Source organism: Dipodomys spectabilis, unplaced genomic scaffold (genome assembly GCF_019054845.1).
Source record: "Dipodomys spectabilis isolate Male_0828 unplaced genomic scaffold, ASM1905484v1 ptg000136l, whole genome shotgun sequence".
NCBI lineage: Eukaryota > Metazoa > Chordata > Mammalia > Rodentia > Heteromyidae > Dipodomys > Dipodomys spectabilis.
The window spans coordinates 10,202,878-10,222,181 of NW_024870813.1; the positions used below are offsets into that span (position 1 = coordinate 10,202,878).

Here is a 19,304-nt window from a genome sequence, read left to right on the forward strand (position 1 = left end):
AGACATTTCTTCTTAAATATTATCAAGCCTGGCACCAATGCCTCACTCCTGTAATTCCAGCTATTCACAAGATCTGAGGCTCCTTGTCTGAAGTGGAGACGTCCCTGTACCAGCAGGAAAGTCAATGAAACTCTTATTTCCAATTAACTTCCAAAAGCCAAAAGTGGAGCAGTGGCTCAAGTAATAGAACACCAAGCCTTAAGGAAAAGAAGTTATGAGATGATGTCCAGGCAAAGTTCAAGCTCCAGCATAGGCATGTGCACATGCATGTGTGCACACACACACACATACACACATCCATACAAAATTGTGATATAGTAACTATTAAAATGGGAAAATATTCCCAACACAGTATGAACAACAGCATTTTTAAATAGCACTAAAAGGAGGCAAGAAGGAGGTGTAGAAATGGAGGAAGAGTGAATAAATGCAGTCATGATATGCTATGAAGAAAATGAACTATTCAACTTGTAAGCAGGGACAGGAGGAAGAAAGTGGTAGAAAGCAAAGGAAGGAGTGACATTGTCCAAAAAGAATTATACTCATTACCTTACTTATGAAATAACCTCTATGTAAAACATCTTAATTATAAAAGTTCATTTTTAAAAAGAAGCCTGTAAAAAATAAATAAAAATAAAAATAGCACAAAAAGAGTAGGAAGTCAATATAATGTTTTTGTTTTTGTTTTTTATTGTGAAAATACTGTACAGAGGGGTTACAATTACATGGGCAAGATAATGAGTACATTTCTTATCAAGCATTGTAGCCTCCTCCTTTATTTCCCCTTCCCATCCCATCCTCCTCGCCCCCCCAACCAATTCTCCCTCCCCCCTCAGCCCCCCCCCACACCAAAGTTGTAAAGTTCGTTTTTGACATAACAAATTGTACATCTCATTGTTGCAATGGGTCCACCTGTATCCCTATTTAAACTATTTGTTTTTCCCCTTCCCTTCCACAAAACAATATAATGTTAACAATGGTGATTTGTAGTTGGCAAGACTAGCCATGATTTGAGAGGAAGAACATTTCCTTCATATTTTTCTGAGTGCTCCAATATTTCAACATTGTTGATTTTATTGTTAAAAAATGATCCTCAAAAATAAAGATATTAAGTATAATTTTACACAAATATGGATCGTTAATGAATACAAATGCAAGGAGCAAAATGTCACTCTTCCTGATTATTACATGATTAACTTCCTAAATACTCTATCCTCATTCCAATGTATATGGCAGGAACCTGACCCTGGAAAAGTCACTCAAAAAGCTGGCTCCACTTCAGTCACTATAGCTGACCTGGTTCCCAGCCCCAGACTCAGACCCAAGGCTGAAAGGGCAAAAAAGAGGGTCATTTGGACCTTTTAAGGGAGACAGAATTTCATTTGAGCTTGTTTTCTTGTTTGGCTTTGTAACTTCCATCCTGACAGGGCACACACTAGCTCCTATGACTTTAATTTCTGCCAAGGCAAAGTCATTGAAACAATACAGCTGAAATCCATGACCTTCTGTGTGAAGAGGTGAGCAGTTTATTACTGGACAACCCACTGAACAGAGATAGAATCACTATACTGGACATTCATATAGAAAACCCTGAGGTATAATAGGAAGGAAAAAAACACATAGAATTACTTCAAGCAAAAGTTCAAAGCTAATAAATCCATAAGCCCTCTTCCCACCCACATGAACAGGTGGCCAAAGGGGAATAAATAGAGCCCTTTTATGAACGAGATTAACAGGGATGATGGTAGATGGCTACATATGGTTGGGTTGGTAAGACAGCAAAGAAGGATGTTCCTGGTGTGATTGGTAGAAACCTAGTGCCTTTTACTTCCTCAACAAGAAGTAAACACAAATCTGGTCACATAAGAAATTCACCATATGGGCTGAGAAGGTGGCTCACTGGTAGAGCGCTTGCCTTGCATACTTGAGGCCCTAGGTTCGATTCCTCAGCACCACATAAGCAAAAAGAAAAAAGCCAGAAGTGGTGCTGTGGCTCAAGTGGTAGAGCGCTAGCCTTGAGCTGAAGAGCTGAGGTACAGCACCCAGGACCAGAGTTCAGGCCCCATGACCGGACCCAAAAAAAAGAAAAAAAGAAATTCACCAGAACAGATCCATAATAAGCAGGGAAATTAAATAAGTCATCAAGGAAGCTACAATGCTTGATAAGAAATGTACTCATTATCTTGCCCATGTAATTGTAACTCCTCTGTGCAGTATTTTCACAATATAAATAAATAAATAAGTCATTAAAATTTTCCCAACATGCTGAGTGCCAGTAGCTTATGCTTGTAATCCTAGCTACTCAGGTGGCTGAGATCTGAGGATTACAGTTCAAAGCCAGCCCATGCAGGAAAGTCCATGAGATTCATTATGGCTTAAATGGTAGAGCACTAGTTTTGTGCAGAAAAGCTCAGGGACAGTACACACACACACACACACACACACACACACACACACACACTCCCCCCACTCAAAAACCCAAGACCAAATGACTTCCCTAGTAAACATTCCCTAGTAAACTTCCCTGCCAAACATTTAAAGAATTAATGAGAGTCCTTGTTGGATCTTCTCAAACAAAAGAAGGAATCACTTACATGCACATTTTATAATGCCAGAATTACCTCTGATACCAAAACTAGATAAGGACATCACAAGGAAGAATACAGCAGGCCAACATCCCTGCTAAACATAGGTGTAAAAGTCCTCAACAATTCTAACAAACTGAATTCAGGAGCACATTAAGGCTCAAATAAATAAATAAATAAATAATGTACCACATTAACAGAATAAGAGATTAAAGTTACATACTCATCTCCATAGAGGAAAAGCATTTAACAAAATTCAACATCCTTTCATGATAAAACTGTCCAACAATTTAGATACAGAAGAAACATAGTTCAATGTAGTAAAGACCACAGATGACAAGCCCACAAAAAACATCACACTGACTTATAACAAACCAAAGGTGTTTCCTTTAATGTCAGGAGTAGACCAAGGGTTCCCACTCTCAATACTTCTGTTTAGTATAATACTGAAGGCCCAACCAGAACGATCAGGCAAGAAAAAAAAAAAAAAGAAAGAAAGAAATCAAAAGCATCCAAATTGAAAAGAAGTGAAACTGTCAGTTTGTAGATGACATGATATGATAGAAAAACATGAAGATTCTACAGAAAAAATGAGTATAAATTCAGAACCACTGCAGAGCATAAAAACCAACATAAAAATCAGTTGCATTCCTGCACACTAGTAAAGAACTACCCAAAAAGAAACTGAAAAAACAATCCCATTTAAAATAAAATCTAAAACAAAAGCTACTTGGGAATAAATTTAATCAAGGATGTGAAAGATTTATATACTGATATATAAATATAAAATATATTTATCTAAAAATATAAAACTGAAATACAAATATAAAACACTGATATAAGAAATTAAGGAAAATACAAATAAATGTACAACCTGTATTTGTGACTCCAAACAATACTGTCAAAAGAGCCTTACTACCTAAGTAATCAACATACTTGATGCAACTCCTATCAAAATTCCATTAGCATCTGAATTAGGGAAGAGAAGGGGAACAACAAAATGGTGAGACAAAGGACAAGGGGGGAACCAATGCAACAGCGATACTCACAAGACAGTATGTTGGAAATGATCTGTACAACTTGCAGGGGACAAGGGGAAAGAAAAAGTAGGAGAAAAATGAGGGGTAACAAGTTAGACAAGAAATGTACTTATTACCTTACTTATGTAACTGTAACCCCTCTGTACATCACCTTGACAATTAAAAAAGAAAGAAAACAGAAACAATCAACAACAACAACAAAAAATTCCATTGGCATTTTTCACACATATGACTACTTAAGACCTCAAATAGTCAAATCCATCTTGAGCTAAAAGAACAAAGTTGGAGGAAGTGGCGCTGTAGCTCAAGTGGTAGAGCGCTCGCCTTGAGCTGAAGAACTGAGGGACAGCGCCCAGGCCCAGAGTTCAAGCCCCACGACCGACAAAAAAAAAAAGAACAAAGTTGGAGACATCATATAACCTAATTTCAAAATGTACTAAAAAGCTATAGTTTTATTTTTAAAAAAAACACATAGTACTGGCATAGAACAGTCACATGGACCAATGAAACATAACAGAGGACCCAGGTATAAATCTAAGCATTTACAATCAACTGGTCTGACCAAAAACAAGACAAAAGGGAAAGTCTCTTCAATAAATGGTCTTATAAAAACTGGATATTCACATGTAGATAAATGAAATTAGACTATTATATACAAAAATCAAATCAAAATTGATTAAAGCTGAAATATAAGCTCTGAAGCTATGAAAGTACTAGGAAAACATACAAGGAAATAGTTTCTTGACACTGGGTTAGGCAATGATATTTTGGATATGACTTTAAAGTACAAGCAATTAAAGCAAAAATACACAAATAAGGTTTTATCAAACTAAAAAGCTTTTTTGTTTAGCAAGGACACATCATTAGAATGAAAGGCAATCTATATAGTGGGGGAAAATATTTGCAACCAAATGTGTTAGTCAGGATTGCATTGTTGTAATGAAATACATAAGACAACCAACTTATAAAGAAGAAATGTTCATTCTGGCTCACACTTTTGGGGCTTTCACTCCATTGGCAGTTGGCCTGGCTGCACTGGATCTTATGGCAAGGCAGCACGTCTTGTGGTAGTGTGTGACAAAAGAGGCCCATTCACCTCATGGCCAATGAGAGAAAAAGAGGGAAGAGAAGAAAGGGAGGGAGAGAAATAAGTTGGAATGGAACATACTAGAGTCCCACACTGCTCTCTAAGGGCACACCTCTAATGACCAAAGACCTCTCATTGAGTCCCTCCACTTAAATGTTCTACCACTTACAAACACCATCACAGGGCTGGGAACATAGTATCTGGCTGGGAATGTGGCTTAGTGGTAGAGTGCTTGCCTAGCATGCATAAAGCCCTGGGTTCAATTTCTCAGTACCACATAAACAGAAAAAGCCAGAGGTGGCACTGTGACTCAACTGGTAGAGTGCAAGCCTTGAGCAAAAAAACAAAAGACAGTGACCCAGGACTGCCAAAAACAACAAACAAACCTAGCACCATCCATTCTACTAAGAGGTTAATACCCAAAATACAAAAGAAACTCAATAGCAAAAAAGCAAGTAACTTATTTTAAAATGGGCAAAAGACCTAAACAAGCACTTCCCTGAAGAAGTCAAACAAGTAGCTTGCAGATTTATGAAAAAACTGCTTAACATCACAACTATCAGGGAAACAACAACCTAAGCCACAGTGAGATACCATCTCTCACCTATGAGAATGGCTATTGTCAAAAAGATAAAGACTAACCAATGGTGACAAGGGTTTGAAGACAAGGGAATCTGCACACTATTGATGTGAATGTAAGTTGATATAGCCCTGGTAGAAAATAGTATGGAAGTTCCAAAAAAAAAGCATCACCATATAACCAGCATTTACAGTTCTGGGTGGGCATCCAAAGGAAATGAAGTCAATATGAGAAACATTTGCATTCCTGTGTTCATTGCACTATTCGCAATAGCCAAGATATGGTCTCAACCTAAGTCTCCACTGAAAGATTTATGTATTAACAACAAAAGTGATACTTATACTTACACACACTGGAATACTATTCACCTGAAAAGGAAGGAAACCTTGACGTTATGACAATATGGAAGACACTATGCTAAGCAAAATAAGACAGGCCCAGGAAGACAAATACTACTCCATACACACATGGGATTGAAGAAGTCCAATTGCAGAGGCTAGGAATGGAAAAATGATTACAGAGGTTAGAGATGGATAGATGTGGTCAGTTATTGGAGATGAGTAAGTTCTGAATAACTTACTTACAAAACAACTCAAGAGAGAGTAAAGACTTAAACTTAATGCACCAAATTGTATCTTTGCTCACTTCAAAAAAGGTTAATCACATGAAGTGAGAGGTATGTAAATTAGCTTGAGCATATTGGCCATTTCACAATATATGTGGAATCATCACATTGTAGAACACAAATATAGACAATTCTTAGTTGTTAATTATACTCAGTAATGCTGGGAAAAGCCATGAAATTCATGTGCTTGTAGTTGCATGGGACTTCTTTGGAAAACTCTTCCAAAACTGAGTGACAGTAATTAAGAGTTCAGAGCAGAAGTAGAGGGGGATAAAGGGTACAGGTAGAAGGGGGAATCTTGTCTCACTGTTTGCAACTTTGATCCTTCTAAAAGTATGCTGTTTGCACTGTTTAATTATTCCAAGATGAATATGTTGAACCTCTTGTGCAGGCTGACCACAACTTACCTTGCCAGTAAGAGGAGCAAAAAATGTTTATTGATCTGTTTAAGGCAGCATCTTTTTTGCAGTTTTTCTTTTATCTTTATTAGCATCCATTAGTTGTACAACAGAGGTTCATTTTGACATGTCCATATGCACATAATGTACCATGATCAGTCACCCACCGCTCCATCACTCTCCCTCATCCCTTTTCTTCCCCCACCTCTCCTACTTCACAAACCAATCCCCACAACCTTCACTGTTCAATTTTCACACATGTTCTGAAAGATTTTGACCATATTCACCTCCTTCACCCTTTTCCATTCTACCTCCTGGCTCCCACAGTACCCACAGAAGGAATCTCTTTTATAGTTCTGTCCTTCATTTTTATAGGGTATGCTAATTGTTCAAAGGGGTTTCACCATGTTATTTCACATGCATACATAGTACTTTAATCAGATTGGCTGATTAACGTACTTTCTCTAGCCTCATTTTTCTAGCCCCTTTTTCTAGCCCTTTCTTTAGCCCCATTTTCCTCTATTATTCAACAGCTCTTAGTGAGTTTTTTGCTATCATCATTCACAAATGTCATGTCTTCAGTATTGTTCACCCTCTAGTAATATCTTCATAATGGCTTTGGATGTGAAAAGGAAGGCTGCAGAGAAAAGGAGGGTAGAGGGTTAATGTTTCCCTATACAATAAAGTAAGAACTTTGTGTTTCTGAAGATAATTATGGAAGCAGAGAAAGGAACTAAGAGAGAGTGAGGGGAAAATATACAAAAGGTCTGGCCCTACATAATGAGGACTATCAAGAAGAAATTATGGCACCAAAATATTTCCAGAAAAAGAGAGGTTCTAAACATGCCTCCTGCTGTGTGCTATCTCTGTGTCTCTCTCTGTCTCTGTCTCTGTCTCTGTCTCTCTCTCACACACACACACCTGAACTAAGGTCAATCTATACCACACAATGACACATAGAGCTTCAAAGAAAATGGGGTGTGCCAAGTGGGGTCACATCAATTGCCAGGAAGAGAACCACAGATGAGAGGTAAGTGTCACAGCAGAGAGCTGTGATGAATTGGGGTACAGTGCAGATTTGCCTGGGAAATATACTCTCTGCAATCCTATGAAATTGTGGGTGGAGACACTTCTACAGAATACTGGACAGAGACTCAATATTTCACTTGGATATCCTGATCTCTGAAGCCTAGCAAACTTGGATCATGTATCACACACCCAAAGTAAGTTACTGACTCCTATCTCTTTCCTTCTCCATGTTTTCTCTCCTCCAATAGTAGCTAAACATCTAAACCATCTCAAGATTTTGATCTGGCTGATCCTCTGATACCCAAGAGAAACAGTGCTGCCTGCCCTGGTTCCACAATTAGGCAAATAAAGAAAGTCAAAGATGATTCAACCCAATGTACCCTTGTCAGGTGAGACATGCTTTCCTCCACTCTGATCTTTTAATACCCTTCAGCTTAATCAAGCCCTAAATATAAACTTCTTCATGTATCCCTGCCCCAATGTAGCTACAGACCAACATGAGATCAGTCACATGGTGACCACATCACAGACAGAAACAGATTCGGGAGCAAATGCCTCCAACCCAACACTACCAAAGCTTCTCTCCTCTCAAAAATAAAAAATGTCAGACTTTCTTGCTCTCCCTCTGAATCCATATAACACAGAGCCCTCTCACTGAATTGTCCTGCATTCAGGGCTCATCTTTTCCTGGAGTAAGTCTTCCCGACATCCAGCCCCTCAGAGTCAAGAGCCCCTTTTCTTCCAGGATGTGACAAAGAAAGGTCTGTTTCCTCAGTCCTGACAGCCTTGTCCCAAGACTTATGCCCACAGACACATTTTCCGTACAGCGCCCAGCCTCACCAAACCCACATCCTGGCTTCCATCAGCCATTTATAAAGCAGCCACATCCCTAAGCCACAACACCCTGAACCCTTGAAGGCTAATTCTGTGGCAGAAACTCTTGCCCCAGCAAAAGAGCCTTTTGCCTGAGTCCAGAGAGGGGAGCTATCACCGTGTACTCTGTCCTCAGGCACTGAGACCACAAACCATCCTTCATCTCCTTAGAGGCAGAACCTTTTTCTGCTTCCTCATCCTTGCGTATTGACCTTCCATTTCCACATCTTTCCAAAGACACACAAAGCCTTTGGGAGTCAAGCAGAAAACAGACAGTAGCTATACTGTTCCCATTTCCCTCAGGATGAACCCCACAAAGCTAGGGGAGGGGAGCAGCCATTCATATCTAGACATTAGCCATTAGGCAGAGACACTCTGCCGATTTACCTTAAATTTACATTCTCCTCTTCTAACCAGTGCCTTATATTGCCCTGAGTGGTGGTGTCCATTCTCCTTAAATATTTTTGAGGGGTGTGTGTGTGTGTGTGTGTGTGTGTGTGTGTGTGTGTGTGTGTGTGTGTGTGTGTGTGTGTGTGTGTGTGTGTGTGTGTGTGTGTGTGTGTGTGTGTGTGTGTGTGTGTGTGTGTGTGTGTGTGTGTGTGTGTGTGTGTGTGTGTCCTGGGGCTTTAACCCAGACCCTGGGCACTGTCCATGAGCATTTGTTCTCAAGACTAGTGCTCTACCACTTGAACCACAGCTCCACTTCTGGCTTTTTTAGTGATTAATTGGAGATAAGAGTCTCAGACTTCCCTGCCCAGGCTGGTTCTGAACCACTTTAGGATTACAGGTGTCAGCCACTGGCATTTTCTTCTTAAATTCTTAATTCCCAAGTATCCTAACTCAAGAGTTTGGAAAAGACTCCAAGGTCTGGAAACAACAAAGTGTCTGATCACTGGAGGAGGATTTAGGCTACTCATCTCTCCAGGAGAGTCTATCACAAGCAGATCATGCAGACATCCAGGAGGGCACTTAGTGGAAAACAGGTTCTGAGTGGAACCACTTTCAGCACCCTGGCCTTCCTTATTTATTCCACTGATAGCTGCTTTCCAACTGCCTCCTCTTTCCCCAGCTCCCAAAGCAGCAAAATTCACAAGGTCTTTAAGAAGAACTGAAACAACTGTGTTCTCTCCACTAGAATAATAGACAAGATCACACTTTCCTTTTGCCAAGATGAGAACCATTATTAGAGTTTCCTTCCCTCCCACCTATCTGCCCACCTCACCCCACAGTGCAACATCAACAGTGTTTGATTCCTCTGAAATGCCATCTGGGAGAGATTGTCTTCACAAATATTTAAGGCTCTGATTCATTAAAAAGCACACCCTACTTGTGATTTAGAAAATGCTTTGAAAGACAGTTATTCTCCAAAAATGCATTCCTAAATATCCTCAGACCACTCTTGCTGGCTCTAGCTCATTCCTTCCCCCAATAAGATCCTAACCCATCTGCACGGGCACCCTGAGAAAGGAAAAGAAGAAAGCAACAGCATAGTGGCCTTATCATGCAAGCCAGCTGATGCTCAAATGCCAGCCATTTCTTCAGCAGTACAAAAAGGCAACCCAAGAAGTTATCAAGTAAAGCCAAACTTTGGGTGGTGATTCCACATGTCTGGGTATGTGTGTTGAATAACAGGACACTCAGTGCAGAGATGGAACCTTTGACTTTTCTCTGCAGGCCCTTATGTCCCCAGGGGAACTGGGGCTCCCAGGCCTGGACTGCATCTTGTGAAGGTTACATACCTCAGAAGGTTGAAGCTCAGATCCAGCCTCTTTGCAAAATGTCCACAGTCCTTGCCAAGGTGTTCTGGAATTTCTCTGCAGTCTTGGCCTATGTAGGACACCTGGAAATTAGATGAAACAGAAACAATGTGGCAAACAGAAATTACCCAGCCACTTACAACCTGAGTCATTGATCTGATGATTGCTTCCGCAAGTTTCCATGCAAGCTTCTAGGCACAAAAAGCTACAGAGTGATTGTTTCATGATCCTATCCGGCTTAGGAATTCTGCCAACAGCTGCCCCTTCCTGGCATAGTTAGCATGATGGGAGACCAATCCTGGCACAATGGAAATTAAGACTGAAAGTGGTCAGATTCAGTTGTCCAAAAGAACCTCAGTGTTAGAGCTTGTGGAAGTCATTTCACCAATCCGCCTCTCTGGCTTGCACTGGGGCCTTTCCAACAGCTGCTTCTCTGTGATCCCTCTCCCAACTATCCAATAAGACATAGGTCCCCACAGACACAGCACAGAACTGGATTAAGGAGGGCTTGGCAAGAAAATATCCCCAGACCACTACTCCTGTCACCATTGTGTATAAAATGTCCTCCACACTCACAGTAGAGTTGATTCAAAGGCAACAGGACAATACTATGTGACCACAATTTCTTCTGTGGCTGGATGACATCATTGTCTCCTTAGGCATTCTTTTGATTTTTTATTTAATTTTACCTGTTTATTTAAGTACCTCCCAGGTCCTCTGACTGCAAGATGATTCCTTGGGTTTCTCATTTCTCAACTATCCAGTTTTTTTTTTTTTTTTTTTTAAGAAGACCACACTTTATTTTTATTTTTTTATTTTTTATTTTTGCTTATGTGGTGCTGAGGAATCGAACCCAGGGCCTCTGGCATGCAAGGCAAGCGCTCTACCACTGAGCCAACTTCCCAGCCCCCAGTTTTTTATTTTTATTTTTATTTTTTTTTCTGTCATGGGGCTAGAACTCTAGGCCTGCGCGCTGTCCCTCAGCTCTTCACCTCAAGGCGAGCACTCTACTGCTTGAGCCACAGTACCACTTCCGGTTTTCTAGTGGTTTATTGGAGATAAGAATCTCATGGACTTTTCTGCCCAGGCTGGCTTTGAACCATGATCCTCAGATCTCAGCCTCCTGAGTAGCTAGGATTACAGGCGTGAGCCACCAGTGCCTGGCAACTATCCAGTTTTTGCAATTCATTTTTTTTTAGTCCAATCTAGGGCTTGAACTTGGGGCTTCATGCTCTCACTTCATTTTTGCTCAAGACTGGTACTCTATTACTTGAGCTATGCCTCCATTTCTGGATTTTTTTGGTAATTAATTGGTGATAAAGAGTTTCACAGCTGGGAGCCAGTGGCTCATTACCTATAATCCTAGCTACTCAGTAGGCTAAGATCTGAGGATCACAGTTCAAAGCCAGCCTGGTCTGGCTGATAAGAGTCTATAAGACTCTTATCTCTAATTAACCACCAGAAAACCAGTAGTGGTACTATGGTTCTAAGTGGTAAAGCACTGACTTTGAGTAGAACTCAGGGACAATGCCCAGGTTCAGAGTTCAAGCCCCACAACCAATCAAAAAAAAAAAAGAAGTTTCACTGGTTTGTCTGCCTCTGCTGGCTTTGAACCAGGATCCTCTTCCAAAATTGGAAAAAACAAACCCATGTGTCAGAGAGAGCCAATGCACCACAATCCATGATATATTCCCAAAGTATGCTACCTTTAACCCCCAGGTGAAAATTCAGACCTGGTCACCTTTGTGCAGCCTTGATCCTGTCTCCTACAAATCTACATTCTTCTCCACAGATAAATGACATGAGAATGAGCAAGAGCTGCTCCAGGGTGTTATGTTTCCAAATAAGGAACAAAAATATAGCAAACATCTCATGCTTGGGTATCAGACAGAACCACAACAATGATTCAATTGAACCATGACTCTGACCAATACCCAACCATTGTAGAACTACAAAACATAACATCATGTGGTTCAACCTAATGTAAGCCATAGTGCACCCCAACACCCTTCATTTAATGATTACCTACCTTTCTCCCATGCAATGGGAAAAAACTGTATTCACTGTCTTTCCATTCATACACAAAGTATGGTACTAAACATCTGCAACTCCAGCACTCAGAAGTCTAAGACAGGAGAATAATGACTTTAGGGCCAGTCTAGGCTACATAACAAGTTTAAGTCTAGCCTAGATTATAGAAAGGCCCCAGAAAAGGGGAGGGGAAAAAAATGAGGGGAAAAATGGGTAGAAGAGGGCAGAGAGGAAGAAAGAAAATGGGAATTTTTTTTAAAGCTGAGTTTAATAAAAAAATAATAACAATTTCAGCTTGGGAAAATGAAGTCTAAAAAGGGCTCTACATTCAATCTATCAGTCTCTCCCCTTTAAACATGGGTCATTTAGTGGACTGTGGCTCTAGCCTTGAGTGAAAAAGTTCAGAGACAGGGCTGGGAAGGTGGCTCAGTGGTAGAGTGCTTGCCTTGCATGCCTGAGGCCCTGGGTTCGATTCCTCAGCACCACAAAAACAAAAAGAAAAAAGCCGGAAGAGGCGCTATGGCTCAAGTGGTAGAGCACTAGCCTTGAGCTGAAGAGCTGAGGGACAGCGCCCAGGCCCAGAGTTCAGGCCCCATGACCGGACCCAAAAAAAAAAAAAAAAGTTCAGGGACAGCTTATAGGTCCTGAATTCAAGCCCTATGACCAACAAAAAAACAACACAAAAAAGCATGGGTGCCATCTTTCTTTAGAGTTGTTTAGGTAGTACATTAAGTTCTATGTCTAAGATGAGCTAGAAAAACCAAAAACCACGAGGCACCGGTGGCTCACACCTGCAATTCTAGCTACTCAGGAGGCTGAGATCTAAGAATCACAGTTCAAAACTATCCTGGGCAAGAAAGTCCGTGAGACTCTTATCACCAGTTAACCACCAGAAAACAAAGTGGTGCTGTGGCTCAAGTGGTAGAGCTCTTGCCTTGAGTTGAAGTACTCAGGAACAGCACCCAGGCCCAGAGTTCAAGCCCTACGACCAACATAAAAAGAAAAACCAAACACCATGAGAAGATGGTAGCTTTAAAGCTCCAATCAATCTCTGAGGAGATTTTCTCAATCAGCAGCTTTATCTAAGTTCACACTGATCCAGGACCTATGGGGCTCACTGGAAAACCCATCCATTCATCCCAACATGTACCCCTATTTTATATGTATTATTGTTTCTCAAGAGCTCTGTGATAGCATAGCAGAGAAGGAAGAAAGAGTCTTGGACAGAATGCTCAATGACTAAATCTATTAGGAATCTGGGTTGTCAAAACTTTTATCTTTTATAAAAGAAAATTAAGACTCCAGAGCCCAGCTCTATGTAACGTAATTTCTTAGTGATAGAACTTAGTCCAAGTTCTGTACCAGGAACAAGGGCTTCTTATTTGGGACCACAAATTCAGGAGAATATGGTTAAGTCAATAAAAGTCAACAATGCATATATCATGATGCTTTAGCTTCAAAAGGTATCTTTCTGGCTGAGATGAAACTGCCTCTCAGCCCCACACAGAAGGCCCAAGGAAAGACAAGAGCCTAGGAAAGACAAGAATATTTTCTCCCTTTTTTCTTCTGTGGTTTTCCAAATTTTCTCCCTTTTTTTCCTCTGTGGTTTCCCAAATTTTCTCCTTTTTCTTCTGTGGTTTCTCAAATAGCACTAGTGAGGATAGCATTCAGATAGATTATTTCTGACAAAAGTTTCATCAGCTTTATTATGTGATCTTAGCATAATATCCTAAAAACATAACCTGCTCCCATTCCAGACATGAAGACTCACCTCCAAAATTTTGCATGAGAAAGAACTTGGGAAGCCATGCTTGTACAACTCTATAGCAAGCCGCAGGTTTTAGATGTCAATTAAGTCCACCAAACTAAGGGATCAAATCAACTGGAAAGGCTTAAAATCAGAAAGCCTCCACTGCTAGGCATTGAGAAAGAACTAGAAGACAAACTTGCATAAGATGTACTTCTGAAATGTGAAGAGGAAGGGTAGATGAATACAGTCATTATATTCAATGTACATATGTGAAAATGAAACTACATAACTTGAAAGGATGGGTGGAGTTGAGAAAGATAGAGAAAAATGATGGAAGGGATAACATTGATCAAGATGCAGTTGATCAAGATCAGTTTATAAACTGATTTGTTGAATTGAAACCTCTTTGTACATCTACTTAAGGAGGAATTTTTTTAATGTTAAAGAGCTCAGCATTAGTGGCTCATACCTGTAATCCTACTCAGATGGCTGAGATCTAAGAATCATGGTTCAAAGCTAGCCTCGACCAAAAAGTCCATGAAACTCTTATCTCCAATAAACTACTCAAAGAAGGCAGAAGTTGACCTATGGCTTGAATGGTAGAGTGCTAGCAAAAAGTAGCTCAGGGATAGCACATAAGCTCTGAATTCAAGCCCCAGGATAAGCAAAACAAGAGTTAAAGGAAAAAAATGTGCTTCCTCAGCCAGTCACCAGTGGCTCATGCCTGTAATCCTAGCTACTTAGGAGGCTGAGATCTGAGGATCACATCTTGAAGCCAGCCTGGGCAGGAAACTCCATGAGACTCTTATCTCGAATAAACCACCAGAAAACCAGAAGTGGCACTGTGGCTCAGCTGATAGAGTGCTTGCCTTGAGCAAAAGAAACTTAGGGACAGTGCCCAGGCCCAGAGCTCAAGCCTCAGGACCAGTAAAAAAAAGAAAGAACCAAAAGACAGATCTTTCAGGACATCAGGAAGCTTCTTGGCACAAAGACCAACTGATGCAAGAGAAAAATCAGACCAAAAGTAATTTTTTTTTTAGCAAAAAGAACAAGGAAGACAGAGATAACAGATCTTAAATGGCATAGAAACAAAGGCATATCCAAGTCAAGAAGTCACTGCCTTTAGTCAATCCTAGATTGAGACTGAATTAAAGATCAAACGTTTCATATAATTTGTACCCCAAGATTTTTCACCTTGAGTGGAAAAATGGGAAGGAGCAACCATATCAGACAAATGAAAATCTATCAAGTTAAAAAGATCCCTAAAGAGGGCTGGGAAGGTGGCTCAGTGGTAGAGGGCTTGCCTTGCATGCCTGAGGCCCTGGGTTCGATTCCTCAGCACCACATAAGCAAAAAGAAAAAAAAAAGCCAGAAGTGGCGCTGTGGCTCAAGTGGCGTTGTGGCTCAAGTGGTAGAGCACTAGCCTTGAGATGAAGAGCTGAGGGACAGCACCCAGGCCCAGAGTTCAGGCCCCACAACCAGACCCCGCCCTCCTCCCCCAAAAAAGATCCCTAAAGAAAGGAACACCAAGCCGGGCGCTGGTGGCTCACGCCTGTAATCCTAGCTACTCAGGAGGCTGAGATCTGAGGATCGCGGTTCAAAGCCAGCCTGGGCAGGAGAGACCGTGAGACTCCTATCTCCAATAAACCACCAGAAAACTGGAAGTGGCGCTGTAGCTCAAGTGGTAGAGCGCTCGCCTTGAGCTGAAGAGCTGAGGGACAGTGCCCAGGCCCAGAGTTCAAGCCCCACGGCCGACAAAAAAAAAAAAAGAAAGGAACACCAGACAGGGAAATAAGAATGTCTATCTGTAAAGATCACACCTAGCCCCTTAGTAGAGCAGAAACTAGAAGAATCAGACTGCAAATGATTGCAAGTTTCTCCTTGCTATTAGGACAGTCACTTTGCAGGACTCCAGACATGACAGGGTTTTCAGTAGTAAGCGATTATGTTACGTTGCTCACTTTTTGCCAGGGTGGGAAGTACCTCAAGCTCAGTCATAGCAAGAAATAAATAAATAAAACAGCCAAAGGCCTACACCTTTGAGTTCCTGTGCTGTTTCTTACTAGCTGTGTTATCTCAGATGAGTCAGAACCTCCTGAAGTCTGTTTCCTCTTTTGTTAACTAACACTAACTGCTCCCTGACGTAAGTATAATGTGCTTAAGTATAATGTGCTAACATTTATTAAATATCCACCATGTGCCCTTCATCTATTCAATCCCCATGAAACAACCTTGTGAGTCACATATCTCCATTTTACTAGAAAAGTGATGACTTCTTAGAAGCATATAACATTTTTCCTTGGTGAGTATCAGTTACTAGATAGTTGAGTCAGGCCAATGTGGGAGATATTGGTTGTTAACCATGTCTCTTAAGCACAAGGCTTCAGGTCCCAACTTTCAAGTTTGCATGTGTGTCTAAAATTGTAGAGACCACAACTGTAATTGTCTTATGTTCATAGGAAAGTACACAGAGGATGTTATGGTTGAATATAAATGATATATTCCAGTAGTAGTGGTTCACTAGTTACAGAGGAGGCTGAGATCTGACGATCATAGTTCAAATCAAGCCCAGGAAGAAAGGTCCATGAGACTCTTTAACCTCCAATTAACCACAGAAAAGCTAGAAGTGGCAGTGTGGCTCAAGTGGTAAAAGTCCCAGTCTTGAGTGACAAAGTCGAGTGAGTTCAAGCCCCAATACCAGCATTAAAAAAATCAGTAAAACAAAATATGCATTCCAATCAAGAGAATCCAAATGAAATCAGATGCATGATAAAAAGATTTTACAGAGAAAATGGGAGAAATGTGACATCCCAAGTATGCAACACTGCCAGCCTGTGAGCTCTGAAAAGCCAGCTTAGTGGCAGTTGCCCACAGTAGCATGGAAAGTTGTGATTTAGCTTCAGCCAAACATCACCATCCATCTCATTAAACTGTTTTGTTTATATTTATAGCATTTCTTTTCTTTGCACTTAAATCATCCCTTTATTGGAGACTCATGGGACTCTAAAAATTGGGAAAGTTTCATCTGGTTTTATGTTTTGTTTTCAGTCACTTTGCAATAAAAACTATAGCAATACTATGGGCTCATGGGAAGTTCCCCCCCCCCCAAGAAATATCCAGAGTGCATAGAAATGTAAAAATGAGGGGCTGGGAAGGTGGCTCAGAGGTAGAGCGCTTGCCTTGTATACATGAGGCCCTGGGTTCGATTCCTCAGCACCACATACACAGAAAAAGCCGAAGTGGTGCTCTGGCCCAAGTGGTAGAGGCTAGCCTTGAGCTGAAGAGCTGAGGGATAGCGCCCAGGCCCAGAGTTCAGGCCCCACAATAGGCAAAAGAAAAGAAAAGAAAAACGAAATGTAAAAATAAAATTGCCCCTGTATAACTAATGTAAACAAATTTTAAAAAGGGATATCTAGAGCTGAGAATGTAGGTCAGTAGCAGAATTCTTGCCCAGCATGTTTTGAACCCTGGGTTCAATCTCCAGCACTGAAAAAAAAAAAGTAAAAAAAAGCATCTGCCTGAAAATATGAGTGATCACTAGTGTGAGAGAAATAAGATAGAAGGGATGATCAGACAAAAGGGTTCTCAGAGGACTGACTTCTTTATAGCACAGTAATAGTTGATACTGTTTTCTATTTCAAAATAACAGAGACGATTTTGGAATTCCCTAACACAAAGAGCTAAGGAATGAATGTTTGAGGTAACAGATATCCCAGTTTCCCTCATTACACATTGTATCCATGTATTATTAAAATATTACTGTGACCCTAATTAAATTTTTAAAAAGGATCTACCAAAGTGTGAAATGTGCTCTCAATTCTACTGGCCTAGACACTTTAGGAAATGGGGGGATACTACCACCCAGTCTGCCTTCTTAGCTCGTGTGTGTGTGTGTGTGTGTGTGTGTGTGTGTGTGCGTGCCTGTACTGGGGCTTGAACTCAGGACCTAAGTGCTGTCCCTTAGCTAAAAAGCTCAAGGCTGCATTCTACCTCTTGAGCGATACCTCCACTTGCAGCTTTTTTTCCTCCTCTTTTTTAAAACAGTCCTTGAGAGCCCCTAACTCTCACAGTCCTTGAACTGTATGAAGCAGGATATAGACAGGAAATGAGGGACAAGAAACGAAAAAGCAGACAGAGGGAACTGCTGAGCCCCACTATCAAGTTCACTATCCATGAACTTGGAAGAAATGAACACTAAAAATGTAGCAAGATCTAGTCAGAAGGAGTGGGAGAAGACCCTCCTTTTTAGGCAAAAACCACAGGGAAGGGAAAGGCCTTCTCTCCCAGTTTTTTTTTTTTTTTTGGGTCCGGTCGTGGGGCCTGAACTCTGGGCCTGGGCACTGTCCCTCAGCTCTTCAGCTCAAGGCTAGCGCTCTATCACTTGGGCCACAGCCACTTCTGGCTTTTTTCTTTTTGTTTATGTGGTGCTGAGGAATCGAACCCAGGGCCTCAGGCATGCAAGGCAAGTGCTCTAACACTGAGCCACCTTCCCAGCCCTCTCCCAGTTCTTGTAGGCAGTCAAATTCACTTCCAGAAGCCCATCTTCTTGGCCAGTAGAATTAAGACTATCATTTTTTTTTCAGCATTCCCACAGGCTAGTATCTCCCTGGCCTACTTGGGACTCTGGGCCTTCATCTTTCAACTCAAAGGCTTGAAGTATAGGGACAGAGCCGGGTATCCTAGGCAACCAAACTCCAGAGGAAAGGAGTTTGGGGGAGGTGCAGAGGGACAATGGAAAGGTAATTTCCAATAATACCTGAGCTCCTGAAGAGGAATCACTCAATAAACTAAGTGGAACTGGGAATGACAGGACTCCTTCCAGGAAAAAAAAAAAAAAAAACAGCAGCCAGTTTGGTGGGACATTAACTGGCCCTCACTGCATCATTCCAAGGTGTCAAACTCTTAGCCCTCTAAGCAAGAAATCATTTCTTTTAAGTCAAAGTAATCTCAAGATCCAATTATGCCCTATCTGCCTTAGGCAGAGGAGAATTGTGAAGGAAATTCAGAACTCTTTCTCCCTGGTATGCAGAGAAAATAAGTGGGAAGAAGGTGAGAAGTTGAAAAGAGTTAGCAAGAGATCTGGCTTTTTCCTAGTTGATACAAGATAGCTGATCCCAACCTGGCTGAGTTTATCCCTTCCGCCTTGAATGGAACCCTTGAGGCCTTTACTACAGGGTTGAAAGCAGGTGAGACTGGGTCTCTTATCTAGAGTTGAAACTGGAGTTTTCATTCTCCGCATCAGAGGCCCAAAGAAAACAGCAGACGAACTCGGACTTCCATCAACCTTGGATTCGAAGCCTGCCTTGTAGGCAGAACCTAGCCAGCCTCTTCCCCTAAAATGCATGGCTGGTCCTTGTGATTTTGATGGTCCTACAACAGTAGGCCTCCTGGGGGGGAGTGGGGGGCCCTTTCGTCCGCTTACTTCAACTTCTGTTTTACAACTGACTTGCTACGAAGACTGCCTCAACCAAGAGTGGATTGTTACAGAGTAAAACATCTGCACTGATCAAACCTTCTTTGTAAATTCGGATTGCTATGGAGCCGGGTAA

The 19,304-nt window shown here is 41.3% G+C and overlaps 1 protein-coding gene across 1 annotated transcript in view; it reads right to left on the reverse strand.

Moving 5' to 3' along the window:
- Nucleotides 1-19,304, reverse strand: part of Lrmda (leucine rich melanocyte differentiation associated) — a 1,111,100-nt gene that overhangs the window by 1,091,052 nt on the left and 744 nt on the right. The window contains exon 2 of the mRNA XM_042690338.1: nucleotides 9,957-10,057. Within this exon, the coding sequence (XP_042546272.1) occupies nucleotides 9,957-10,057 (101 nt within the window). The remainder of the gene's footprint in view (nucleotides 1-9,956; nucleotides 10,058-19,304) is intronic.